The sequence below is a fragment of the Aspergillus vadensis genome (genome assembly GCF_003184925.1).
Source record: "Aspergillus vadensis CBS 113365 unplaced genomic scaffold BO88scaffold_11, whole genome shotgun sequence".
Classification (NCBI taxonomy): domain Eukaryota; kingdom Fungi; phylum Ascomycota; class Eurotiomycetes; order Eurotiales; family Aspergillaceae; genus Aspergillus; species Aspergillus vadensis.
The window spans coordinates 870,736-897,436 of NW_020292049.1; the positions used below are offsets into that span (position 1 = coordinate 870,736).

General features: G+C 52.6%; 10 protein-coding genes across 10 annotated transcripts; 6 read left to right on the plus strand and 4 right to left on the minus strand.

The window, feature by feature from the left end:
* Window positions 1–547: 547 nt before the first annotated feature.
* Window positions 548–5,996, minus strand: BO88DRAFT_462775 (putative PHD transcription factor (Rum1); the record flags this gene model as incomplete). The annotated part of the gene is made up of 5 exons (XM_025711230.1): window positions 548–1,673; window positions 1,727–4,398; window positions 4,447–4,541; window positions 4,597–5,512; window positions 5,631–5,996. 5 exons carry the CDS (start codon window positions 5,994–5,996, stop codon window positions 548–550), a joined length of 5,175 nt encoding a protein of 1,724 aa, XP_025563102.1.
* Window positions 5,997–9,264: 3,268 nt separating this feature from the next.
* BO88DRAFT_46659 (structure-specific endonuclease subunit SLX1) lies at window positions 9,265–11,155 on the plus strand. The gene is made up of 2 exons (XM_025711478.1): window positions 9,265–9,792; window positions 9,854–11,155. The coding sequence occupies exons 1-2, from the start codon at window positions 9,545–9,547 to the stop codon at window positions 10,878–10,880; spliced, it is 1,275 nt and encodes a 424-aa protein (XP_025563103.1). The 5' UTR covers window positions 9,265–9,544; the 3' UTR covers window positions 10,881–11,155.
* Window positions 10,931–11,770, minus strand: BO88DRAFT_388678 (bifunctional thymidylate/uridylate kinase; the record flags this gene model as incomplete). The annotated part of the gene is made up of 2 exons (XM_025704878.1): window positions 11,522–11,770; window positions 10,931–11,460 (listed from the first exon to the last, which is right to left on the minus strand). The coding sequence occupies exons 1-2, from the start codon at window positions 11,664–11,666 to the stop codon at window positions 10,931–10,933; spliced, it is 675 nt and encodes a 224-aa protein (XP_025563104.1). The 5' UTR covers window positions 11,667–11,770.
* A 454-nt stretch (window positions 11,771–12,224) lies between these two features.
* BO88DRAFT_425633 (tRNA-ribosyltransferase family protein) lies at window positions 12,225–13,800 on the plus strand (the record flags this gene model as incomplete). The annotated part of the gene is made up of 3 exons (XM_025708846.1): window positions 12,225–12,450; window positions 12,521–13,535; window positions 13,620–13,800. 3 exons carry the CDS (start codon window positions 12,225–12,227, stop codon window positions 13,798–13,800), a joined length of 1,422 nt encoding a protein of 473 aa, XP_025563105.1.
* Window positions 13,801–13,971: 171 nt separating this feature from the next.
* Window positions 13,972–16,568, minus strand: BO88DRAFT_405003 (methylenetetrahydrofolate reductase (NAD(P)H) MET12). Its single transcript, XM_025706763.1, has 2 exons — window positions 16,397–16,568; window positions 13,972–16,297 (listed from the first exon to the last, which is right to left on the minus strand). The coding sequence occupies exons 1-2, from the start codon at window positions 16,481–16,483 to the stop codon at window positions 14,285–14,287; spliced, it is 2,100 nt and encodes a 699-aa protein (XP_025563106.1). The 5' UTR covers window positions 16,484–16,568; the 3' UTR covers window positions 13,972–14,284.
* A 484-nt stretch (window positions 16,569–17,052) lies between these two features.
* Window positions 17,053–17,722, plus strand: BO88DRAFT_405005 (uncharacterized protein; the record flags this gene model as incomplete). The annotated part of the gene is made up of 1 exon (XM_025706764.1): window positions 17,053–17,722. A coding segment is annotated over exon 1 (490 nt), but the record flags the coding sequence as incomplete, so codon positions are not given.
* Window positions 17,723–17,882: 160 nt separating this feature from the next.
* Window positions 17,883–19,031, minus strand: BO88DRAFT_443908 (nucleoside diphosphate kinase). Its single transcript, XM_025710060.1, has 6 exons — window positions 18,948–19,031; window positions 18,754–18,784; window positions 18,625–18,668; window positions 18,464–18,567; window positions 18,274–18,404; window positions 17,883–18,221 (listed from the first exon to the last, which is right to left on the minus strand). Exons 1-6 carry the CDS (start codon window positions 18,962–18,964, stop codon window positions 18,087–18,089), a joined length of 462 nt encoding a protein of 153 aa, XP_025563108.1. The 5' UTR covers window positions 18,965–19,031; the 3' UTR covers window positions 17,883–18,086.
* Window positions 19,032–19,348: 317 nt separating this feature from the next.
* Window positions 19,349–22,615, plus strand: BO88DRAFT_443909 (glucan 1,3-alpha-glucosidase ROT2). Its single transcript, XM_025710061.1, has 3 exons — window positions 19,349–19,605; window positions 19,670–20,411; window positions 20,466–22,615. The coding sequence occupies exons 1-3, from the start codon at window positions 19,521–19,523 to the stop codon at window positions 22,528–22,530; spliced, it is 2,892 nt and encodes a 963-aa protein (XP_025563109.1). The 5' UTR covers window positions 19,349–19,520; the 3' UTR covers window positions 22,531–22,615.
* Window positions 22,616–22,814: 199 nt separating this feature from the next.
* On the plus strand, window positions 22,815–24,312 carry BO88DRAFT_405007 (PQ-loop repeat-containing protein). Its single transcript, XM_025706765.1, has 4 exons — window positions 22,815–23,203; window positions 23,268–23,387; window positions 23,451–23,663; window positions 23,736–24,312. The coding sequence occupies exons 1-4, from the start codon at window positions 23,160–23,162 to the stop codon at window positions 24,154–24,156; spliced, it is 798 nt and encodes a 265-aa protein (XP_025563110.1). The 5' UTR covers window positions 22,815–23,159; the 3' UTR covers window positions 24,157–24,312.
* Window positions 24,313–24,484: 172 nt separating this feature from the next.
* On the plus strand, window positions 24,485–25,920 carry BO88DRAFT_405009 (uncharacterized protein). The gene is made up of 3 exons (XM_025706766.1): window positions 24,485–24,612; window positions 24,747–25,089; window positions 25,142–25,920. Exons 1-3 carry the CDS (start codon window positions 24,570–24,572, stop codon window positions 25,737–25,739), a joined length of 984 nt encoding a protein of 327 aa, XP_025563111.1. The 5' UTR covers window positions 24,485–24,569; the 3' UTR covers window positions 25,740–25,920.
* The last annotated feature ends 781 nt before the right edge of the window (window positions 25,921–26,701 follow it).

Consider the following 26,701-nt stretch of genomic DNA (forward strand, 5'->3'; position numbering starts at 1 on the left):
TTGTTGGTTAATGTCACATCGAACGCGCTCATCGAGCGACTGACTAAAAAAATAGAAATACTGGAGAAAGCGCAAAGACAGCAGTGTACATTGGCCTGAGAAAACAAAAGCCACCCCTTGGAAGAAGGAACAGTGAAATCACACACAAACAACTATCAAATAAGAATAGAGAAGACAGGAAAACACCACGCAATGCGGAGACGGACTAGCCAGGTCTCCGTTGTCTTCGTGCACCGAATTCGTACAAACCACAACAAGAATTTTTAAACAGGATCAAGATCCCATCCGAGCGAATCGAAGAAGACTTTAAGAGCAAAACAGCTGGCATCCCAGTGAACAACAACACCGTTAACAATCCAGGAACAACACAAAGCCACCAGCAAGTCTGGAAACGCCGCAGAATGCCGTGTCATGCAACGTTAAAAGGTTAAGGAAAGAGAACAGTTTGAGAAAGAGAAATTCCGGACATCCCCATGAACCCACTAAACATACTATCGGTCAAGTTGGTCGAGAAAAATTTTTGAATTATCGGTAGGAAAAGGTTCGGTCAAAGCTCATCAGCATGGTCGTCTGCCTCGGCATGGCCGTTGGTGTCCCCGTTCAATTTGTGATCAGGAGAGTCTGCATCAGGCAAGCCATCAGAATCATCCCCGTTGCTCACGTCGAGAACCTCAAGCGCCTCGTTGGCGTGCGTGTTCTCCATAAGCTCCGGTTCAGGTTCTTGGTCCGGATCCTGATCTTGGTTCGTCAGGTCGGCGAACACATCATCGAGGTTCTGGCGAGGACTGCTGTCGAAAGGATCACGGCTGTCCACATCCACTCCAGGAGGCGCGTCATTGTGGTCTCGGGTATACCGAGGAGAGCTGAAGAGGGACGTGTCTAAACCCTGGTGCGGTAGAGTGGGAGATCGCGGAGGGAACGACGGCGAGTCGGCTGAAACATGAGGTAAGAACGCAGAGGACCCTGGTGCAAACGCCGGGGTAGAGTCGGTGGCAGGAAGTGAGTAGTTTGCAGAGAAAGGATACGGCGGGTTTGGAGCATCCGCCATCGGCGTCAGCGTAGGACCACTGCGGCCCGAGTCCGAATTCGAGCCGTCGCCCGGCGTCTGGAGTATGGAAGGGCGGCCAGTCTGAGATTCAATTGACTTGCGCTTGGCAAAGTTGGGCTGTTTAGTGCGAAGGTGAGGAGGCAGGTCTTCAGGCCGCTCCACGCCGAGCTGAGCCATGATCTTCTGCTGCTTCGTGGGGCGGGGCTTCCGAGTGGAGAGCGACTGTTCCAGGATCGGCGGAGGCTCGGGGGCAACAGGCGCCCACTTATGGATCTCTTGTCGGAAGAAATTCGTCTCATATGCCAGGAGAACCTCCGCGCCCTCAATTTTCCGCAGGTAGAAGATCAACGTGGGGACCTCCTCCGTAGTGGTACAAGCAGCATTGGTGAAGCTGTGGAGGAAGTCCCGGAAGGTCGTGGCTTGGTTGATAATGTTATCCAGGATCTCTTCCTCGTCTGGTTGGAAAGGCAGACCAGCAATCTCAGCCTGCCATTCCAAGAGATCCTCCAACTTGGGCCGGGCAGCATCTCGAGGGATCTTCTGACGCCAGTCGCAGATCGGGCACGTGTATTTGTCGAATTCCTTGACCTTACCCCTTGCAATCTTCAGACACTTGCCGTGGTACCTGCACACGAAGTAAGCATGGTATCGCCCTTCAAACAGCATCAACAAACTTACCATTCGTGACAAACCTCACACTCGATCATCATGCCAGCTTCTGAGTGTCTGCAGATGCAAAACACATCCCGTTTCCGCGACTTCCCACCACCCCACATACTAGGAGTGCTGGTACTTTCCAACAAACCATCTGGGGTATTATCTCGCGATGCCGGTTCGACAGGCGGCCGACAGCGATCTTCCAGGTCGAAGCAATATGAATTGCGCTTCTCGACATACTCCATATGTGACTTCAGGATGTGCAGCGGGGCATTCGCCTTGCCAAATAATTTCTTTCCCTTCCTCATCCAATCCTCATGACGCTTTTGCTCACGCTCAAGGTCAATCGCACCAGTGGGCCGGCTGTTCAACTCCTCCAGAGAATCCATGAGCTCCCGGACTTCCTTGTACTTAGGACGGTTGCGAAAATCCGGATCCCGGCTCCGGTCATACAGACTTTGGATCCTGCGCTGGGCTTCGCGTTGTTTGGTCAGGATTGCGTCTACAGCTGCCAGGGTATCAGGGGACACTGGGAACCGGGATGCCTGCGCAGACAAGGCCTCGAGTTGCTGGTAGTGAACGGCTTCTACGGACATCAACTCCTTGGCTTTTGCTTCCCAGGCCTCACCGTGGCGACACAGATCCTTGAAGTGGAGTAGGTGGTCGTTGGTCTCCGATAGTCCTAGTTGCTCGCCGGCCTGGATGATCTCCTGACACTCCTTCAAGGTCAGGTACCGATCCCGTTTGCGACGGGCTTCCTCGTTCCATTTCATTTGCCGGAGTATGTGCTCTAGTCCCTCAACCTCGGGTATATCCACGTTGAAATTGCGCGCGGATTCCACCAGATCCTCGACTTCCTGGACCGATCGGATGTTGGGGTTCATGAGGGCAACGTTAACGTCCTGGCGGAATTTCTCGATCTCGCGGGTCTTCTCTTCCAGAGCCGCCATCTGTGGACAGTCGAACGACAGTTTATCAGCCTCTGCAAGAAGGGCGTAGATGTTTTCTACTCTGCGAACTTCACGATCACGTTCTTCCAGCTGCGCAGCTTTAGAAGTCCCCTTGCGCCACGCCTTCTCGTTCTTCCTCCGGTTCTGCTGCTTCCGGGTAATGTAATTGGTTGCTTCTTCAACCCATTTATCGCAACGCTGGACGAAAGCCGCGAGATCTTGGAGACCAGGCAAATGGTATGGGATTTTCTCACCTTCATTAAGTAGGTTATGAAGGACCTTCAATTGGGGCTTCGGCTCGTCTTCCAGCATTTTGTCGAGCTTTTCTCCCCAGGCCTCCGGGATCCTGGCGCGTTCCTGGACCTTTAGTACTAAGGCCTTCAAGGCATCATCACCTATTCGATAGCGCAGTGTGTGGTCCGGGCCAGTTAACCTTTGTGTTAGCGGTTCGCCACAACAATCATACGTTTCCACGTGGGGCAGGCACACAGTCTTCCCAGTCTTATGGCATCGGAACTGCGCTAGATAAGTATAGGCCTTGCAATACTGGCACTGATAATCATCCTCGGGCAGGTCTTCCTCCTCAACCACAAACTTGAGTTGACAATTCCCCGTAGCTGCAGGGTCTTCAGAATACAGGGTGCAATTGTGCGGAGCCAGCTCCCGATGTCGGTTGGCAAACGTCGCTCGATCGCTCAATTCCCGCGTGCAGGCACGCTGAAGTGCTGGTGCCAGCCACTTAGCCGTGGTGATAGATTGATCACGAGCCGCAGCTGTCAAAAGGAGCTCGTCATGGGAGAAACACGGGTGTCGACGGAAATCTTGAAGTCGCTGTACCCCCATGGCACCCCAGGGTTCCCAGTCCGCGGGCGCAAAGTTAACAGCCTCGTTGAAGTTGAAGCCATGGTTGAACCCGGCATGGTATGCCTGCGGGAAAGTGATCACAAATTGACCCGCCCGCTGATCCAGTGCATACACCCGAACGCCGGCCTTTCTCAGTTGATCCGGGGGCATTAGCGTGACCAACTGGAACAGAAGGTCGGGTTGGCCCTCAAACAGCTCCGGTACCGCCTGCCGCATGGCTTCCTCGAATGCCTCGGCATCCGCCCCGGGAATGCCGTACCAAGTCTTGGTGGCGCCAAAATGCTGGTAATTGGCCGAATAAGCATAATGGTCTTCATTGTGCCAGCAGAACGTCGAAAAGCACATGCCAACATAGACCCAAGGGACAGTCATGCCGGAGATGTCAGACTTGATATGGCGGAACAGGGAGTCTCCGTGAAAAGGCATCACATTCAGATTCCAAGGATCAACCGAGTAGGGATCCAGCGGATTCCGTTCAATGGTGGGAAAACCACTTCCATGCGTAGTTGAATGGATATCCGCCCCGTACTCGACCTCAACCGTCTCCGTCAAGCTCTCCACCAGTCGCCAGAATTCACGCTCAACATCATCCTCAGATTCACGCCGGTGAGTGTTGAGCACGGGGTCGAAAGGCATCTTGGAGGCGAAGTAGGTTTTCTTGAAGTTGTTCGCCTTCTCTTGAAACTGCTTGAGCGAATACACGCCGCCCTCTTCGAAGCCAAATTCGCCGGTACCGACCAGGCACTTGGGGCAATGCCAGTCATACTCAGGGACCGTGGTCAGGGGTGGATCGAGACAGGATTTGTGATACCCATGATCACAACTATCACACACTAGAATCGACGAGCGTTCCTCCGATTTGCCACATATTTCGCATTTCTGACTTTAGTTAGCACTGAGACAATGTAACAATGAAGAGTAACATACATCACCCGTCTTCCGGTGATCGCTCTTGCGTTGCCGAGGTGGTGCAGGACGCAGGAGGCTCATGTGTGAGCCCGATACAGTGGGCAGGGGCGCATCTGAGCAAGAAGGGTTAGACAGCGACTACTACGTCTACAGAAAATAGGCACATACCTTTCCGAAGTCGCTTGCTCCGTCGACCATTAGCATCAACTTCACCGTTTTCAGCGTGCGATGCACTCTCGTGGCTGATCGCGCGCTTCATTGGCGGACCCGCATGGCCATTGGAAGCGGCGCTTGGATTGGCCGGATGCTCAGCGATACTCTTTGGAGTGAGAGAGCCATTGTCGGCTTCCCGCTTCACGGCGGGGCCACTATTCACAGCCACAAAAGATGGTGATCGGTTGACGGCAGTGAAACCACTCGAGCCAGCGTTCACGGGTGTAAATCCAGACGCGATCGGCCGAGCAGGCTCGATGGGCGGTGTGGGCTTCTCTGGGGTTGCCTCGACCTCCTTTGCCGCACTTGGGGGCGCAACTGGATTGCTCGGTGCGGGCTGAGGCGTGGCCGATGGCGTGGCGCTGTCAAGTGATACGGGCTTTTTGGGCATGGGGGAATGGTTCGGGGACGGTGTATAAGGACCACCATGTTCCAGCTCCAATTGTTGCTGAACCCCGGGCTTGGCCACACGCAGATACTCTTCGTATGGCTGAAGCCATCTTTGATACGAATTCTTAAGCGATGTGGAGAGCGAGGACATGATTTTGCCACTGTAGCCCAAGTCGCGCCCAATCTCGGCCCATTTCTTCATCTTGCAGACTTGATCAAAGCCACCACGGACCTCCACCGCCTTTTTCAATTTGTACAGATCAAGCGGACGTTTGTCGACGCTCGGAAATCGGTTGAGGTTGGTGCCATGTTGCTTGTGAAACTTGGCCAATTGATCGAGGTAGTTCAAGTTTGCACGAGTTCCTGAGTCCGCGTCAGAACTGGGCTGCGGAGCTCCACCGGCAGCTTGTTTGGCTGAGCGCGGGGGCATACCTCCTTCAACCGAGTTGAGCTCCTGCCGACGGGTTTTGAAATGGAATCGCTAGAAGAACGCGTTGGTCAGCCCTATTTAGCCCCCACAGGATATCCCAGACTGGAGTCACTGCAGCTCTTTGTTTGCTCCATATCAAGCAAACAAGATCGCAGGAGCACTCGCATACCTCTGTATCTATAGCAAACGTTGGTTGCCAGTTCTCAGGCGGAATGATCCGGCAAATTCCATATTTCTTCCCCTCCGGCGCGATCTTGCGGATGTATGCCTCGGGATCCTTAAACTCCTCCTCTGTCGGCCGGAAGGTGGGTGCCTCTTGTAATCCATGGGGGCGCACTCGTGTACTCGGTTCGCGAGGGGCATTGGATTGTCCACGGCGCTCGACGGTGGACAAGTCGAGGGGTTCGGACCTGCGAGCGCTCAAGGGAACATTGTGAGAATGCGATGGGTGAGTGCTGGCCGATCGAGTGGGTTGGCGACTCGTTGAAGGCTGCAGGCCTGTAGAGGCGCCTCCAGCAGAGGCCGGAGCCACCATTTCTGAGGGGCGACAATGGTTTTGAGGCGAGAGAGAATTTGCGCGTGGTTTACCGCGGACGGAAGGGGGCCAGCATCCGATGCGAAAAACACATGGAGGAGGGCCAGATCAACTGAGAGAGATGGAGTTTAGTGTCGAGAACCGAGGATAGAACACCTGGTGAGATTGGATGGAAGGAAGAAGAAAGTAGGGCCGAGGGATGGATGGAGAGGGGAAGGAGATGGGGGAGATAGCGAGGGAGGTGAAATTGATGATGATAGAGAGCAAAAGGGCAGCCAGCTAGCAGATGGACTGTCAAAGGGCAGGCCGAGATGAACCCGGGAGGGCTAGTGTGGAGAATCTCGGAACAGGAACAAGGATTGGAAGAGTAACGTGCTCACCCCAGGTAAAGAAAAAGCCGGTCAGCAGCAGATAGAGAGAGTGGGAGGGAAGAAAAGAGAGGGATGAGAAAGAGAAGGGATCGGGGGGAGGATCAGGATCCCGTAGCAGGGGTGTTTTCCGTAGGGTAGGGAAAGTAGTAGTAGGGGAAGTAGGAGGTTTAGTTTAGAAAATGGGGGTTGAGATTTAGCAGTCGTGACGATTGGAGGAATTGACCGTAGCCGGAAGTAGTCCTAGCTAGTAAGGTAGTTCGCAGGGAAAGCCACTTGGGCCAAACCAGGTAGTAGTAATAGTAGTTTAGTTAGTAGCTAATGGGGCACTGCTTGGGCGTTTTAGCTGACTAAAAAGACAATCATGGATGAAAATGATCGTCTAGATAATAAGTCAGTCTAGTCTGGTTATCGAGATGTAAGTAAGTAGATAGATAGGAAGTTGTTGTTCCTATCCACAACTTTCCCCCGTCCCGTCAGACCTGGACTGGAGAAAGAGGACCACCAACCCCAAGTGGATCGGCAACTGAAGAAAAAACTATCAGATGCCGAATTCGTCTGGAGTAAAAAAAAAGAAGAAAATGGATGGAACGGAAGATCGAGAAAATATGCTAAGGGGAAGAAGGGTGTGCAGAAAAAAGGGAAAAATAGGAGAGGGAAAATAAAAAAGGATAAATCAAGACAAATGGAAGGGGAAAAAAGCAAATGGGTGAAGAAAAAAGAAAACGTACTTCACAGTAAGAAAGTCAGAAGCAGCAAGTCAAGCCAAGTCCATCCGTCAAGAGAGAGCGAGAAATGGAAATCGTCCTCTCGATCCATGATTTGCATCGGGATATTCTGGCCTCAGGCAGCAAAGAAAGGGTAGCGAATACAACAAAAGCGGTAATCAGACATTCCCAAATAGGATAGGCTCTGTTACCGTATGAACGTATGGAACCGGGAAAGATACCAGCTGGACTTCATTCCATCCACTTCTTGCCCGCAAACGGTGATGTAACGACTTTCGACGACCTCGGAAGAAGGGAAACTTTCCTGCCTTTCCACTTTTCCAATATCCCCAAACTCAATACCCATCTTTTCTCTCTTGGATTAACACAACCTTTCCTAGCTAGCACCTACCTTATTATTACTTCTACCTTTGTACGATACTTTTAACTGGTAATGCTCTATATGAACAACTTATGGTTATACTCTATAGAGGAAGGTCGACAAGTAATATAACACTGCTTATTTCCCAATGGCACGTTTGTGTTTGATTTTCGCTATTGATTACTTAGTCTGTATAAAGCTCCTACTTACATACAAGTGAAGCTCAGCTCCACTATCCTGTTCTACTGCAGGAGATGGAAGTTTCGATTAGAAACAACAAAGAAAAAGAAAATATAAAGGACTGGACAAAAGGAAACATTGCATGGCATATTCATTCAAGAGAGAAAAAAGAAACACGATACTATTTAGTAAGAGAATTTAATTGCGCACGCCATCGGGGTTTGAAGGTCCAAGGAAAAGTCCCTTCGGATGGAGAAACCCCAAGGGTAAGACAGAAGAAGGCATAGATACGTATAGATAGGTATGGGTATGGGTATGGGGCGGTAAATTCATGACCACATCATCCTTGATCTTACAGGGGAAATTGAACGAACGGAGTCGGCCGGGTTGCTTAGCTCAACCATATCAGGCTTTATCCTCACGTCGTGGCATATCTTGCCTACAACAATAACGACCCCGTCCCCTTTACATTGGCATTAGCAAAGTCTATCAGGATGGGTAGATGGCAATAAGAGCATCCGGAGAAATCGCTGAGACTCTACGGAGTAGCCGAGTCACTGATCTCCGAATGGGATGTTGGGAGGGTTCTGAAGGAGGGAGGCAGGTATGATACGCATTCCTGAGTGTGACACGTCAACCATGGTCCGGAACCGACCACAAAATATCTCAAATCAGAGGGGTATAAGGGCACACAGACCAAACACAATGAGAATAATAATATAGTGTACCGTAATACCAATCCATGGGAAACCCCCACCGGGCAGGCCGTCTCCCTAATTACACTAGATACTATCCATCCCTTGGGCTGGTAATAGCATCTGGCTAGGGAATAATGGCTACCGTCGTCCTCACTAGCCTAGTCTAGGGAAATCATGCAATGCTCACTTCCCTAGCCCCGATCATGCCCAGTTTAGATCACATGCGCCCACCAGCTTACGGGTCGAGCTTTTCCGGACTTCGGGGACCCAGCCTGTACGGTCCGCAGGAATGCGGGTGAAAATGGGATAGTCTGTCTGTCTGGGCTCGGTGGGATGGGGAGGACACCCCTCTCTCCCCGAGGCTATCGATGGCTATCCCTTGTGCTTTCCTCGTCGTCGCCCCGAATATGCATTCAAATTGTTGTGGCTCATATTGCCGAGCAGATGTCAAGCACGGTTGTCAATCAGCTGCAGCTTCGTCTGCAGTACTTATGTCAGGCTGTAGTGCCACAGTACTTTGCACCCGGCTAATTAGACGTTCAATATTCCATCTTGTAGAATTTCCAGATCCGCTAGATTTTCTTTTTTTTTTTCTTGGCCCTCTTTTGTTCCTTTTCCGCGTCGTCTCCTTTGTCCGCTTTGCTCCGTACTGATCCCTGGCAAGTGTCATGCAATTTCCAAATGGGGTTGTTGATGAGGACGTGGTGACCCCTTCATTGCCAGCCATCATTGCCATGAGTGGTTGAGCCTCACTCGACCGCTCTCCAGACTAAGTAGATCGAGCTTTATTACTGCATCAACAGACGAGCAAAAGGGTGTTGACAGATTGACAACAGTAGCCATGAAGAGCAAGCACATGGCTCGAAAATTCCCTGCAAGTCATCGGGCGCAACAAGCAAGAGAAAAGAGTACATACATACTCCGTAGATGCTACATTGAGAAAGTCGAGTCCCGAGCAGCGCTCAGTATTCTGGAATGTCATGTGACTAGGGGTATTCCTGCTGGAGCAACAGCTGATCGATCGGCCAAATCCGCGTAGATCTTGAACGCCAAACTGATCTAGATCGCAAGCATTTCCATACGCGCAGTTCTTGCAGAAACGCCTTTTTTCCATCAATATCTGCTTGATCCAGATGATATGCGTCACTAGCCCATACTGTACCGAACTCGATTATCTGGATAAGTAGAGAACGAGCCTTGTTTATCTGCTGCAATGGACGATGCAGAGGTTGATCATACTAAACCAATCCCGGCCTACTACTGCTGTTATCTGCTGCGCTCAACCAAAAAGCACACTTCCCTGTATATTGGCTCCACTCCACATCCTGCCAGGCGACTTGCGCAGCACAATGGAGATTCCAAAGGTGGCGCTCGCAAAACAGCCAAGGACGACAAAAGACCGTGGGAAATGGTCTTGCTCGTCGAGGGCTTTACGAGCCGCGTTGCTGCGTTGCAGTTCGAGTAAGCAACTATGAACACATCACCGCACTCCTGTTACACTGCAGTTCTAATAGCATTGTAGGTGGGCGTGGCAGAACCCAAAGATGTCTTCGCAGCACCCGGCGAATCGCCACCAGATCGACTTAGAGACTGGCGAAGCGACAGGCACCTCAGGGATTCAGCCTAGTACCGAAACCAGCAAGGCTAAGCATCGAGGTCGTGGTTCCCGGAGATCCTTGAAGGCCCATTTAGAAGATCTGCATCTTTTCTTACGTTCGACCTATTTTTCGAAATGGCCGCTAAGATTACGATTCTTCAGCAGAGACGTCTACCAGCTGTGGACGACATGGTGCGACCGCGTTGATACCTTGCTTCCCGATCATGTCCGGACCATTCTGGATGGGGACTGTCCTAAGGACCATCTGTCATGGACCGACGAGCCGAGAGTCCGAAGCGTTGAACATATCAAGGTCGACTACAGTCATATCTATGACTACGTAGAGAAGTCCCATTTCTTGCTGGATGATCCCAGCGATTTGCGTTGCAATTTATGCCATGAAAAGGTTGTTCCCAATGAAGAACTAGCTGTAGTTTGCCCCCGGGCAAGCTGCTACTGCATCAGCCATCTATTATGTCTGTCGGCCAGATTTCTGGAGCACGCCGAGGAGCCCGAGCAGCTCGTTCCGATTGATGGAAAATGTCCTCTATGTAATCAGGTCATCCAATGGTCGACAATGATGCGGGAACTGAGCCTTAGAACTCGAGGACCAAATGAGTCACGTGCCATTTTGCGAAAGGCAAAACGAGGCCGTGCAAAGGCGCCTGATCCTATCCATGAAACAAAAGCCATTGATAAAGTAGCCAGCGCCTCCGAAAACCCAGGCAGCCGAGCTGCATGCGTCGAGAGTGCGTCAGTTGGCGTCAGCGACGGTCTCAATGTGGACCATCATGACGACGCTAGTTTGGATGAAAATTGGGCGGAGTCGTTAGACCTGGATCCGAATTTCGATGAACTCTTGAACCGCCCAAAGGACCATAATATGGAGTCGTCTAGGGTGGAGATCATCATAGACGACAGTGACTGCGAAGACATGGAGGAGCTGGGATGATTCTCTTATTTGCTTCGCAGCGTTTCTCGCTATTCCTCCTTGGGAGGAAGTTAAGCTGCAATTGACACGAATCGTTTCAATGGCCCAATGGCGTCCAAGCGAGCTATGCAGTCCATCACGCTCTTCTCGATGTCTACCGAAACAGCTTCAAATGACCTGCCAGCATCGATCACGCGAATGTCGCCGCTGCGTTGGACACGGAAGATGGTTTGGAACAGTTCCCGCACCCGGGTTTGCATGGTCTCATTCTCATAGCGTTCTGCACCGAAGCCACCGCGCTTGGCCGCTTCGTCCGGAGCGATACTCAGGAAAACGCACAGGTCAGGCTGGGGCAGCCCGATCTCCGGGGTCCAAGCCCACTCCAGGGACAAGGTGGGATTGGCCTTGGCGGCCGAGTACACGGCACCTGAATAGGAATAGCGGTCCACGATGACGGTGATGCCCGCTGCTATATCCTCCTCAATAGCCTGAGCAATTTCCCAGCGGTTGGCAGAGAAGAGGAGATGGATGGAATGGTCATCCAACTGTGACTGGCCACGTAGATAGCTATCAATGAGCTTTCCAATGGGAGTGGTCCGGTCTGCGGAAGTGTGGATTAGAGCGGTGCTCACGAGGACAACTAAAACAGGGAGGGGAGCTACCTGGGAAGCGAATGTACTTGACTGAATGGCCTAGTTCTTGTAGTTTCTGGTGTAGAGATTCGCACTGACTGGACTTGCCCGCGCGGTCCAGCCCCTCGACCACAATGAGAGCCCCGCGTCGCGCGGGAGGAGCTTGTGCCGCCATGTTGTGCAGTGTGCAGGGGGATCAATTGACAACCGGAGAGTTTCACAGAGTGAAAATGACAATGAAGAGCCTCAGGAAAACTCAATTCTTTATCCGTAACTCACCACAGATACGGAAGAGGAGCAGAGGTGTGCTATGAAAGAGAGATGAAAGTGGCTTGACGCGCGGGTCGCGACGAGCTGGAGGGGATCTTGCCCGTTTGGGAATGGCGTCCATCGTGACTCTATCTGCTCCATTCTGGGATTGTCAGTTGGCGATACATCTTCTGTAATGTAATCCAGAACAGCAATATTTCTCTTTTACAATACAATCAATACTAGACACATTTATTCATCCACTGTTTTGAAAATTTCGGGATAGTCCTAGCCAGACATTGGGAAATACATCCAATACTAGCGAACCCACCATCTATATCGAATTATCGATACCAACTACTAGTGGGGAAGCACATTTCATCGGCACGCGCCGCGCTCATCTTCTCCAACAACGGCCGGATTCTCTCTCTCCTCTCTCCACCATCCCCATCCCTTCGTCAAACCTCCACTCCTCAGGGTCGCCATGGGCTCAGAGTCTTCCCCGCAACCCTCGAATGAGATGCTCACCTTCAATGCTACGGCCTCCGTCCTGACTCCCCGACTGGGAAGACTGGCCTTTGCCGGCAGAAAACCCATCTCCACCCCACACTACATCCCTCTGGCCTCCCGAGGCGTCGTTCCGCATATTGCCCATGATGTGCTGCGTGATCACACAGACATCGGCAGTTTATATGTCGGTCTCGAAGATTGTATGCCCTCCTCTCCCTGTTCGGAGGTCGAATTCTCGCTAACACGAATGCCCATCGGGGCCCAGATCAGTCGTAGAAAGACAAAGCCAAAAACATCCGCCTCCGGTCTATACCATTCCCACCGCACACGATGAATCGGCCCTGCGCAAATTCGTCGCTCTCCCCGATGATCTCCTCTTGATCATGGGCGCACGTCGGGAGCCCCCGATCAAATGCCCTCCGGCCAACACCCCCAACTCCGTCGCCATCTACACCTCCGTCGGCTTCAGACAGCTCGAAGCTACCCAGTACGTCGACGCCGTGCAGAAGCTCAACCCGGACATCGTCATCGGACTGGCAGATCTCGTACTGGGACACACCCCTGGCAACAAGAGACGCGGCAAGATGGTGGATCGCACCCACGCCTTCACTACGCATGCCACAGGACTACTCTACGGCAGCACAGTGCCAGAGAACACCCGGTCAAAGTCAGCCTACTTCGCTCCCGTCCTCCCTCTCGAGAACGCCCAGCAGTCAATCTACATGGACGACCTCGAGACCGAGCTCCGACCATATATCTCCGGCCTGGCCCTCTACGAATCGGCTTCTCTATCAGCCATCTCCGAACCACTCGGAGACCTCCCCCGCCTCCTCTACAGCGCACCGGCAACTCCCCACGATATCCTCCGCGATGTTTCCCTCGGAGCAGATCTCCTCACCATCCCCTTCATGGGCGTCTGCTCTGACGCCGGCATCGCCCTGGACTTCACCTTCCCATCGCCCAACACCCCCACGACCATTACCCAACCTCATGACCTCGCCTTCGACCTCTGGTCCCCATCCCACACCATCGACACCTCCGCACTCTCCAAATCCTGCGAATGCTACACCTGCCGCAACCATCACCGCGCATACATCCACCACCTCCTAACCGCCAAGGAAATGCTCGCCTGGACCCTCCTCCAAATCCACAACCACCACGTAATGGATACCTTCTTCGCCGCCATCCGCGAAAGCATCTCCCGGGGTACCTTCGAAGCCGACACCCAGACCTTCCAACGGACCTACGTCTCCGAAGCACCCAAACCTACCGGCCAAGGTCCACGGTACGTTTTACACACCCTATCTATCCCCTAAATCCTCATAACCAACCCACAACAACTAACAAACAATTAATTGATATCTTATAGTCTCCGCGGCTACCAACTCCCCGCCTCCGGCCCCAACCAACCGCGCCGTAATGCCCGCGCATACGGTAAGCTCGACGACGCAGTGTCGAAGTTCGCCGAGTCGCAGTCTTCTCTCGCGACGCCGGATACAGGCGCCGAGGGACTTGAGGAACATGGATTCGGGATGAAGGAGGTGTCGTAGTTTGATTTGTTTCATTCATAAATGTCTAGATGCATGTGGATGCAATTTACAAGTAGATAGTTATGACATAGCATAGCGTGGATTCGTGGATGAATGATTATATACAGAAGACTTATATATGACCGTTTCTCCAAGACGCTTGAATGTAGTAGTTGATTTGAGCAAAAGGTATGAGATTGCAGATTCTATTTTTCATTTCAACTCATGATATGATGCAAATACATACATACATACACACGTCCTCTTCCGTCATTCATTCCCTCTTCCATTGTCGAATTAGATTTGATGAAAATGAGAAAGATTCAATTATCAAATGAAAACAAACCCCTCACCATTTGTATAGTAGTAGTACTGTGCTTTACTTACTGTGGAAATCCAAATGAACCAAATCCATCATCCCCGACGCACCACGCACCACCCAGACCAAGCCAGCGGCCAGAAGTAGTCCATAGTTTAGGTTAATACATCCATCATATTAGAAAAATCACTGGGAATTCGCCAACTCGCGCCACATCCACTTCTTCTCATCTTCCTCTTCCTCCGAACCAGCTTCCGTGCCGGCGCCGAACTCTTGACCCACGACACACACAAGCCAGACATCGTTCTTGGTCTCGTCCAGGAAGCGCTCCGTTGCCGAGTTCTTGGGGTAGATGCGGCGCCATTCATCCCAGATGCGGTAGGCCTCGTCTCCCCAGGCGCGGAAACTGACTTCCTCGATGATTGTGGGGGTGACGATCTCCTTGCCGCGGAAGACACCCCAGGTGACGGCGTTTACGTTGGCTGGATTGATGTCGATCGGGTCCGGGTCGTCGGGGTTGGGGCCGGGGAGGGAGCATTCGAAGTCGCCCTTGACGTTGGTGGCGAACCAGGCGAGCTTCTCGTGGCCGTGTTTCTGGAGGAGGGGCTTGAGGACATTGAGGTAGTCTTTGTTGGGGCAGAAAAATTCCACGAAGGGCTTCTGGAAGACAAATCCCTCTCCCGGTGGACCCCAGCCGAAGACGGGGTCGTCGCTACGGACGCCGTTGAGGGCGGGTTGCGAGGCCAGAGTCCACCAGCCTTTCTTGTCGATCAGAGTTAGAAGCTCGGGTTGGATCACGGCTGTCTCGGCGTTAAGTCCATTGCTGTCCTCTTCGGCGCCTCCTTCGGACCAGGGGACCATGTGGAGCTCGCCGGAGACGTGGCGGCGGAATAGGGTGCTAATGTCTTCGCGGGTAACCGGGTAGCCCCAGATGCGCCGGGCAGTGGCAGCGGAAACGTGCAGCGAGGGACCGTAACCGTCGATCTCACCGAAAGCGGGCGAGCGTGCATCACCCCAACGTCCGTTGGGGAAGTCATCCCATGTGGCCTCTCTGCCGAGGGCACCGAGACCTTCGGAGATCTGGAGGGTTGTGCTGCGGTCCGGCGGCATGGCGGGAAGGCCGGCGCTCAAGGCGGAGGCCTCATGTGTTATGGAGTCTTTCGAAGAGGGTTCGGAGATCTGTACCTTGTCGACGATGACACGGTTGTGAGGGATGGAGCTGACGGAGGAGCGGCGGCTGGCCAGGGTGCGGATGGGAGCACCGTTCGGGGCGATGTACGACGACGAATCCATAGCAGACAAGTTACCTCCATCGACCAAGGCATCGGAGTCATCGATCTCTGTGTAGGGGGGAATGAGTTCGCAGCGCTCGAGAATAAAGGACACCGTCTTCTCCAGGTTCAGGGTGTAGAAGTGGAATCCGCGGAGACCAGGTGAGACAAGATCGCGGATGCCATACACGAGATCAGTGATGATGTCGACACCAATGCGCTTCACAGCATCGTCATCATGCTTCACCTCCTCCAGCTTGGAGAGGACTTGCGGAGGGATCTTGACATGACTGAGCTTCGTGACTCTCGTCAGAATCTTGTAACTGTGGATAGGCATCAGACCGGGGACGATGGGAATGGTCTTGAATACGCCAGATTCATGGTTCCGTAGCATCGTCTCAAACTTGGTGTATGCCTCCAGGTCGTAGGTCAACTGAGTCATGATGAAGTCCGCACCGGCCTGCGTCTTCTCGATCAAGTAGGGCAGGTCCCTGGCCGGATCCTGAACATCCTGGAAGTTATCGGCGGGGTGACCCTCGGGATATGCCGCAACACCGATGCAGAAGTAGTCGCCATACTGCTTGCGAATGTAGCGCACCAAGTCGACGGCAAATGTAAAGTCCTTGTTGCTGTCATCCTCGCCGTGCATGTTGTATTCTTCGCTCCGGGGCGGGTCACCGCGCAAGGCCAGAATGTTTCTGATTCCAAGCACCTTGGCTTCCTCCAGAGCTTCGTCGACCAAGGCGCGACTCATATTCGTGCAGGTAAGGTGTAGACATGTCGTCAACTGCAGTTGGCGCTGACAGATCTCCGCCAGCTCCAGCGATCTCGCGGCGGTGCTTCCTCCAGCGCCCCAAGTGACCGTCACGAACAACGGGCGCAAAGCCTGGGCCATACGCTCCAACCGCGCTTGTAGATTGGCGAAACCCTAGATAGACCGCAAGCATCTTGTTAGCGACCGATATATAATAATACTAGATTTGAGTCACTCCAATGCGGGGAGTTGTAGGAGGGTTGGTTGCCCCACCATCTTTGTCTTGGGAGGGAAGAACTCCAGAGAAAAGTAATTGGCATCTGGCGGCAAAGCCGCGATCTTGTCCGTGATCTTCTCCATGATGAGCGCAGTCTCAGCAGCAGAAACAGCGACACGATGGCGGACGGAGGAGAGGGAGTGGAAGGCAAGGAAAGAAGAAGGCGTGAAGGACGGAGGTGGGGAAGAACAAGACTTCCTCCCACCGATGGAGCCTCCGGAAAAGGCACCATGACGAACTGCCGACCCCATCGCTGCCAGCATCATTCTCGTCATGAACTGGGCCCAATTATTATCATCCCGGCCGATCGGTGGAACGTCCTGCTACTAGAGGCCTGGGCAATCATGTCGCCGATCGGAGAGTGAATATCCGGTGCTTAGGATTGCCGGGTCTCTTTCTCTCTCTCCATCTGCTCTGTATCGTTCGCGTCTTGATATGTTCGGGTAGTACTAGTAGTACTCTTCTTCCCTGACATTATCCCATCGGCCTGTTCAATGACTTCCCAGGCTTGTAGTAACGATAGGCCTTCAGGGAATGGGTAATTGCATATCCCGGATGAACATATGCATGCAAGCCCCGGTCGTAAACTCGGTCAACAGCCCCCCTTGTTCTGCGCATAGATTATCTCTCCTTTGCAAACACAGCAAACATCCACTCATCATTATCTCCGATGGCCTCGCGATATCGGCTATACAACCACCAGTTGATTGGATTACAATTGTGATATACAACACCAATATCTCCCTGACTTGCTGGTTGGTACCTGACCGGGAATCGCTTCCACCCCCTGCATAGGGCCGACAGCTTCACTCCCCAACTTTATCTAGTCAAAATGCCACCACCGCGCTCTATCCTCCAAACCTTCCGTCTCTTCTCACAGCGCAAACCCTCCGCCCACCGTCTCTTCTCAACTCCTCCTCCTCCCCAACCCCCTTCCGCCAAAGATGTCCGGTCGCGTCTACACAGACTAAATGATCGTCTCCCAGCCTCGGTCCGTCCCTACACCGCGCCTCTTCTTGGAGCTCCTGCAACGCACATCACATCCTTCCTCATCCTGCACGAGATCACCGCCGTGATCAGTCTATTTGGATTGGTAGCTGCCTTTCATTACAACAATGGACTGCTCCCGGATATGTCCTCCAACCAATTGTTCGAGGAGCAGACGCAGAAGTTCGGACGTTGGCTGCGGAAGAAAGGCTGGGTGGAGGAGGTGGATGTGGATACTGTAGCTGAGGAGTATGGAGGGGACGGTGCACACCACCATGGCGAGGGGGAACGGTCAGCGCTGTCAGTCCAAGGGGAACGGGAGGGAGTGAAGTTGATTTTGGAGTTTGCAACGGCTTATCTAATTACCAAGGCCTTAATGCCGCTCCGCATCGTGGTGAGTGTTTGGGCTACCCCGTGGTTTTCTAGGGCCGTGCTTTCGCCATTGGGAAGGGGTGCTAGAGGACTGTTTGGGAAGAAATGATTGTCGGATCAGGCACCCTGTATGTATGTATGATATAGTGTTAGACGGGTTTAAGCCTTGTACGGAGTACTACTAGCGTGGCATATAGATCATGAATATATTTTATATTGGTATTTCTAGTTCTCATGAGATCTTGGAGTTTAATATCACCCGAGGTACTCTACATCTCAACTCGTAGCGGGATGCAGGCGCTCAGGCGCAGGACTGGCCGGAATAATTTAGGCCTTCTCGTAGATCCAGTCGAACTGGGAGTGCTTCCACTGCTGGAGCTCGCTGGGGGAGAACCAGAGGGAGATCTCCTTCTGGGCGTTCTCGACGGAGTCGGAACCGTGGCAGACGTTGCGGCCAACGTCCTATTCAACTGTCAGTGAGATGTCTCGATCATGAGGGGATCAGAGTCCTTACGATGGCGTAGTCACCACGGATGGTGCCGGGGGCGGAGGCAAGGGGGTTGGTGGCACCGAGGATGGTGCGGCCGGTCTTGACGGCGTCACGGCCCTCCCAGACCATGGCGCAGATGGGGCCAGAGAGCATGTCTAAAGGCAAGATTAGTATGCTGATGTGTGTCAATGTGCAACACGTAGTAGTTACATACAGGAGACGAGACCGGGGAAGAAGGGCTTCTCCTTGAGGTCAGCGTAGTGCTTCTCGAGGTGCTCACGGCCGGGAGAGCAGAGCTTCAGAGCAACGAGCTTGAAGCTGGGACAACGTCAGTATCTAAGCTCTTGCAATGTCATTCTGTGAGGTAATACGAACCCACGGTTCTCGAAGCGAGAGATGATGGGGCCAACGAGTCCGCGCTGGTAGGAGGGTCAGTACTGGTTTATTCCGGAGATGCCGCAGATGCATCGAAAAGCGACGATTCGAGGCGTGAATCAGTCATACCTGGACACCGTCGGGCTTGATGGCAATGAAGCTAGATCAATTGGTTAGTCTCATGATTGCAATGAGGGGTTGATGAGGATCTAGAAAGCAAGTTCCCTGAGGACCCCCAGAGAGAACGAGAAAGACAGAGAAAAGAGCAATGGAGGGGTGGAGGGGTTGAAGGAAAGCAGAGAAGGGAGATGGAATCAACTTACGTCTGCTCGGAAGACATTTTGATGGATGTGAGAGTATAACAATGAAGTCACTGAGATACGATTGAGGGAACAAGAAGAAGAAAGAGAAGAAGCAGAGCCGGTGGTGAGTTGGCGAAAAATATAGGGAGGGACCGCGAAAGCCAGTGTGGGGCAGCCAGAAGGAGGGGCAATACTCTCTCTCTGAGACAACTTACGGGCTGGTTGACTGATTCCCGTGGGTGCCTGCATGCCTAACTGCCTGATCGATGACTGAAAAAAGTACTTCCTGCCTGAGGCCAGAACAAGTCTAATCCCCAGCCGCCAAAATAAGACTAGCGCACACACTAAGCCTAACTGGGAGCTTCCCCCCATCTCAGCTCCATCTGGCCAGCCTGGAACTATCGAGTGCCCTTGTTGTACTACTTGCATTATATTATCGTATCTAGTTGCATTTTCCTTCTTCTATCCCAGCACATAACGGCTTTGTGTGTGGGACCTTCACCTCTGGTAGATGCAGGTCGACACACTAGTGGTTGCTGATAGTTCTTCATTCAGAGGTTGAGTGTCTCTGATTGACTACTGAGCTCTCCCATCATGGCCGGAACTCGGCCAATGTCCAACCGTTGGACTCTATTGCTGTCCTTGGTGATCCTACTCGGATGCCTTGTCATCCCCGGAGGTAAGCCTATCCAATCATACACCCATCGGTTAGACTCGCCTTGACATCTAACAACACCGCATAGTCACCGTGAAACACGAGAACTTCAAGACATGTTCTCAATCGGGCTTCTGTAAGCGGAACAGAGCATTCGCCGACGATGCTTCCGCCCAAGGTCCATCCTGGACCTCCCCCTACGAGCTCGACTCATCCTCTATTCAATTCAAAGATGGCCAATTGCACGGAACTATTCTCAAATCCGTCTCCGCCAACGAAAAAGTCAAGCTGCCTCTTGTTGTCTCCTTCCTCGAGTCCGGCGCCGCCCGAGTTGTTGTCGATGAAGAGAAGCGATTGAACGGCGACATCCAGCTTCGACACGATAGCAAAGCACGCAAGGAACGCTACAATGAGGCAGAGAAATGGGTGTTGGTGGGTGGCTTGGAGTTGAGCAAAACCGCGACCTTGAAACCTGAAACCGAGACTGGCTTCACTAGAGTCTTGTACGGTCCGGATAACCAGTTCGAGGCTGTCATCCGCCACGCCCCTTTTAGCGCCGACTTTAAGAGGGACGGCCAGACCCACGTTCAATTGAACAACAAGGGCTACCTGAACATGGAGCATTGGCGCCCTAAGGTAGAGGTCGAAGGTGAGGGTGAGCAGCAAACCCAGGAAGATGAAAGCACTTGGTGGGACGAGAGTTTTGGTGGCAACACCGACACTAAGCCCAGAGGCCCCGAGAGTGTGGGACTGGACATCACCTTCCCCGGCTACAAGCATGTTTTTGGAATTCCTGAGCATGCTGACTCTCTCTCCTTGAAGGAGACTCGGTAAGCTAGTCGCGCAGTGACATTTTCAAGCTCACAAAACTAACAACGTTCCAGAGGTGGTGAAGGGAACCACGAAGAGCCCTACCGCATGTACAATGCAGATGTGTTCGAGTATGAGCTGAGCAGTCCCATGACCTTGTATGGTGCAATCCCGTTCATGCAGGCGCATCGCAAGGACTCCACCGTCGGTGTCTTCTGGCTGAATGCTGCAGAGACCTGGGTGGATATTGTCAAGTCTACCTCGTCTCCCAACCCTCTTGCTCTCGGCGTGGGCGCCACCACTGATACCCAAAGTCATTGGTTTTCGGAGTCCGGTCAGCTCGACGTGTTCGTGTTCCTTGGTCCTACCCCCCAGGAAATCAGCAAGACCTACGGTGAACTCACCGGCTACACTCAGCTGCCTCAACAATTTGCCATTGCTTATCACCAGTGCCGCTGGAACTACATCACTGATGAGGATGTCAAGGAGGTCGATCGCAACTTTGACAAGTACCAGATCCCCTACGATGTCATCTGGCTGGACATCGAGTATACCGATGACAGAAAGTATTTCACCTGGGATCCTCTGACTTTCCCTGATCCGATCAGCATGGAGGAGCAGCTCGATGAGTCGGAGCGCAAACTCGTCGTTATCATTGATCCGCACATCAAGAACCAGGACAAGTACAGTATCTCCCAAGAAATGACGAGCAAGGACTTGGCCACTAAGAACAAGGACGGTGAAATCTACGACGGTTGGTGTTGGCCCGGATCTTCTCACTGGATCGATACCTTCAACCCCGCCGCGATTAAATGGTGGATCAGCCTCTTCAAGTTTGACAAGTTTAAGGGAACGCTGTCCAACGTCTTCATTTGGAACGACATGAACGAGCCCTCGGTGTTCAACGGTCCCGAAACCACGATGCCCAAGGATAACCTTCACCATGGCAACTGGGAGCACCGTGACATTCACAACATTCATGGAATCACCCTTGTCAACGCCACCTACGATGCTCTTCTGGAACGCAAGAAGGGCGAGGTCCGTCGGCCTTTCATCCTGACGCGGTCGTATTATGCGGGTGCTCAACGGATGTCTGCTATGTGGACAGGTGATAACCAGGCTACTTGGGAGCACTTGGCCGCTTCCATCCCTATGGTCCTGAACAACGGTATTGCAGGCTTTCCCTTTGCCGGTGCTGATGTAGGTGGTTTCTTCCACAACCCTAGCAAGGAGCTTTTGACCAGATGGTACCAAGCTGGTATTTGGTACCCCTTCTTCCGTGCCCACGCGCATATTGACACCCGCCGGAGAGAGCCGTATCTGATTGCCGAGCCACACCGGTCTATCATCTCCCAGGCCATCCGCCTGAGGTATCAGCTCCTCCCCGCCTGGTACACCGCTTTCCACGAAGCTTCCGTGAACGGAATGCCGATCGTGCGGCCGCAGTACTATGCTCACCCTTGGGATGAGGCTGGCTTTGCCATCGATGACCAGCTTTATCTCGGCTCCACTGGTCTTCTTGCTAAGCCCGTTGTCTCGGAAGAGGCCACCACGGCAGACATCTACCTTGCTGACGACGAAAAGTACTATGACTACTTTGACTACACTGTATACCAGGGAGCCGGAAAGAGGCATACGGTGCCAGCTCCCATGGAGACTGTGCCGTTGCTGATGCAAGGTGGCCATGTTATCCCCCGCAAGGACCGTCCTCGCCGCAGCAGCGCCTTGATGAGATGGGACCCGTATACTCTTGTTGTGGTCTTGGATAAGAACGGCCAAGCCGATGGCTCTCTTTACGTGGATGACGGAGAGACGTTCGACTACGAGCGTGGAGCCTACATCCATCGTCGGTTCAGCTTTCAGGAGTCTGCTCTGGTCTCGGAGGATGTTGGCACCAAGGGTCCCAAGACGGCCGAGTACCTGAAGACCATGGCCAACGTTCGTGTTGAGCGAGTGGTGGTGGTTGATCCTCCCAAGGAATGGCAAGGTAAGACCAGTGTGACTGTCATTGAGGATGGAGCTTCAGCGGCTTCGACGGCCCCTATGCAGTACCACAGCCAATCCGACGGCAAGGCTGCATATGCGGTGGTGAAGAACCCCAACGTCAGCATTGGCAAGACATGGCGGATTGAGTTTTAGACTAGACGGGGATGTGGAAAGAGGAGCCATACATATATGCAATAGGTTCGTATATCAGGCATCAATGGTATTTATTTATGACGCGTTCAGATGCCTTTACATCTTTGTTGAGTGGTTTTTGTAGTAGTCCATAGACTAGCAGTGTAGTGAAGGATGGAACCCCAACCCCAAAGAGGAAAAAGGAAAGGCGACTCCCGGAGTGGGGCTGAGTCAGCGCCAGGGACGTGGCCGCCGATCAATAAATTTAATTGATGGAGTCCCAAATCTGGCGGGAAAAAAAAGAGGCCGCATTCGGGTCGCTTTTGGCATTGAACTTTCTTCAGGACTTGTCGGCACGCAGTTCCTGGGCTTTCGGCATCATACCTCCTCTGTTCTACCAATCTACCCTTGTGGAGGTCTCTTGTCACTGCCAACGGCTTGCCTTCTCATTCCGAACTCAACATCTCCACAAGCTTTGCCCCTGACGCCGCTGCTGCTCCGTCGCAGTCTCCGGAAACCGCAAGCTCCGCCCGTTCACTGCCCCGTCGTCGACACAAACCGACCGAGCAATCGCTCCTCACCCATCGTAAAATCACCCTATATTCGCTATACTCTTATCACAACGATAGCGACGGGTAATTGAGTTCACGATGTATCTTGTGTCGCAAGCCCTGGAATATGGGGCTCCCCTCTTGTACGTCTTTCGCTCTCATGGACGCATCGTAATGGAACGCTAACCGGCCGCTCGAATTCAACAGCCTCATTACCTCTCCAGTGACTTCCTATGCGGACCAGATCCTCAGTATTCACCGGTCTAGGAGCTCGGCTGGATTTTCGCTGGATATCCCTTTGATTATGCTCGTCGCGTCCGTCCTGAAGTAAGGCTGCCAATTCAGGAATTGCTGTCCTTGGAGAGTCTCGGTGTTAACAACTTGTGCTAGGATCTTCTACTGGTTTGGCGCTCTCTACTCTTTTTCGCTTCTGATCCAGGCCGTTATCACGGTCGGGGTGCAGGTAGTCTTGTTGAAGGTTGCATTGGACAATCGGCCATCGCCCGGGCTGAAGAACAGCGTTGAACATGTTCCGTTCAGCAGTGTGGACAATGGTGGATTTGCGAGACCCTACGATTTCTGGCAGTGGAAGAGCGCGAAACCGTACGTCTACTCTATCCGTCCTTCTAAGGAGACCATTTGATTACGGTGAAGACTAACCAGAGTCGTCGATAGTTACTGGATGTTCTTGGCATATTTTGTCGGCGCGCTCACCTTCATCCAAGTCCTTCTACCTCCCCTTGCCAACTCGGAATCCTACATCGGTCTTCTCGGATATGTCGGACTCGCCGTGGAAGCCACGCTGCCTCTTCCCCAGATTTTCAAGAACCACAAGTCCCGTTCGTGCGCAGGATTCCGGCTCTCGGTGCTCGCAGCTTGGATTATCGGTGATATCATGAAGCTGAGTTACTTCTTCTGCAGTCAGGAGGTGATCCCCTGGGCCTTCCGGATGTGTGGTCTCTTTCAGTGTGTTTGCGATCTGTACTTGGGCGTGCAGTTTTGGATGTACAGTGGTGCCTCGTTCCGGACTGCGGGCAGTCCTCGGGGACCTAGTGAGAGCTTTAATGTGGAGGAGAAGGACATCCGAATGACTTGAACGAGAATAGATACGACCGTGGGCTTTCCGTTGCTTTCCGTTGGCGTTGTACATAAAGCATAGCTAGACACGTCGGACCTTGAATTTGGTTCGGCGTCTGGGGTCATCCGACCTGTTATCAATTGAATTAGGCATAATGTGATGTGATTAGACACTCAATGAAGCTTCCGCTACCAATCGTAGTCAGTAACACCTCTATCTAATGCAGTCTTTCGCATGATCATCAATCAAATTGGTGGGCAGTAAAATGACGTGAGGAGACTTTTTGCCGCGGGGTAACTTCAAGGGACCCGGAGGAACCCCACCAGCAACTACTCGTTAGTTCAACTCCATCTCCGCCTGTTAAGCAGAATGATCCTCCCTAGTATCTTCCAACCGGCTATCTTGTGTCCGTTGCTCCATCCAGATTCACCATGGCTTCAGGTCTAGAGACCATCCGCATTGGCTATGTGCCTGGTACGGTTCAACTTCCTTCCTTCAACATCCTTACACTGCCGTATACAATCAGCTCAGTTGTGCAATATAGACAGCTTCCGCTTCTCCGAGCTTCTATCTATTGACTAACAGCTAACAATGACATTCCTGCCTAGAACATTACCTCACGCCTCTCCACCTGGCGCTGCGCTCCCCAGCCCTGGCTGCTCTCCCATTCAAGCTCTCTCTGATTCCCTTTCCCTCTGGAACGGGACACATGATCACTTCTCTACGTGAGAAGGAAATCGATGTCGCCATTGGGTTGACCGAGGGATGGGTGGCTGGTCTAGCTGGTAAACAGCAGGCCCAGAAGGACCCCTCAGAGGGTGGCTACAAGGTGATCGGACACTGGGTCGATACGCCTTTGCGCTGGGCCATTGTCACAGGTCGGGAGAGAGAAGATATCCACACGGTGGCTGATCTCAAGGACAAGCGCGTTGGTGTCAGTCGTCTCGGAAGGTAAGGGCAAACCGTGGAAGAAATTGGCATGCATCATACTGACGCGAAGCAGTGGCTCCCACATCATGTCTTTCGTCCTCGCTCAGAAGCAAGGCTGGAAGCCTGACTCGCTGTCCACTGTGCCCTTGGGCCCCTTCGCTGCTCTCCGCAATGGAGTGACCGGATACAATTCGGAGCATCCCGAGCAGGAACCGACGCCCACGGCCGAGTTCTTCATGTGGGAGCACTTCACCACGAAGCCGTATTTCCATCCCACTGAAGAGAAGCCCCATCCCGCCTTGAAGAAGATCGGGGAGATCTACACTCCCTGGCCGTCTTGGATGATCGTGGCGTCTACTTCATCTTTCTCGGATCTGGAAGCGGATGGCAAGCTGCAACAGCTGCTCAAGCTTCTGGATCAGGGCATTAAGGACTTTGAAGCCGACACTACTCAGGTCGTGAAGCTCTTGGGTACTGGGGAGTTGGGCTGTAACTACGGAGAGGAGGATGCTAAAGAATGGCTTAAGGATGTCAAGTTCACAGCCTCGACTCGGGGTGTGCAGAGGAAGCTTGTTGAGGGTGTGGTGGACGTTCTCAAAGTGGCAGGAGTGATTGACAACAGCATGACCAATGATGAGGCCGTCGCAAGGGTCATTGGCATCCATCAATGAAAGCCATGAATTACCCAAGCCCCTACCATCAACGGCGCCAAACCTAAGGCATCTGTGTGCACTGTCACATAGCCGGGCACCTTTGTGTTCGTTATGTTTATTATGATCTTTCAAGTCACTGGCTTTGGCAGGACTTGGATAACTTGGACAAGCAATTTAATTCTTGAATGATTAAACCGAGGGCAGTTTCGACCGGCGACCTTAATATGCTCGTCATCCTTCTGATAACCTTGTACCTCGTGCACTGGGCTTCACTCTGCGGCATATAGTCCGATCATTACCAGGGCCGATTGATAGACAACATAGTATGCGGGATTATTTTGCCTTCGGCCAACTTTTGTTGGGCTGATTGACCAAAAACATGTACCGTGAGTAACTGATAAACCGGGCCGATAAGGAGTACATGCCTTCATCACCAGGACGACTCCTGCATTCCTGGGGTCATAAGTGGATATCTGGCAGGAGCCAAGAATAGCATCTGAATGACGATTCATTTATCATGCATGATCTGACGGCCATGGTCAACGGATCACCTCTGGGCATGAGAGCACCAAAAGTCAAAGCCACGATGGTCAGGAGACAATGGTCATTCAATTGGTGTATTTGGTTCTAGGAATCATCATCTGCGTCAGACGGAACACCCCAGATTCCAGGGGCAGGTGTAGTTGGCTACCTCTCAACACACGTACAACTGCCGGTTACAGTTGTCGGTCCCGGAGAGATGAAGCCACGGCGATTATGTCTCACTCAATACTTCGATTTTTCACCTACTCCTTGCAGACTCTCATGGCAGCTTTAAACTTTATTAATATATGCCCGCGGCCAAGCTGTCAATGGGGCTCGCCTGGTATCCTCACGATTATCGATCCGCCGCGGCGCTACAATGAACGGGCTAGCAGACTTCATCCCAACCATGATTGAACCATTAGTGCACATGACTGGGTACGCAAGCTACGATTTTC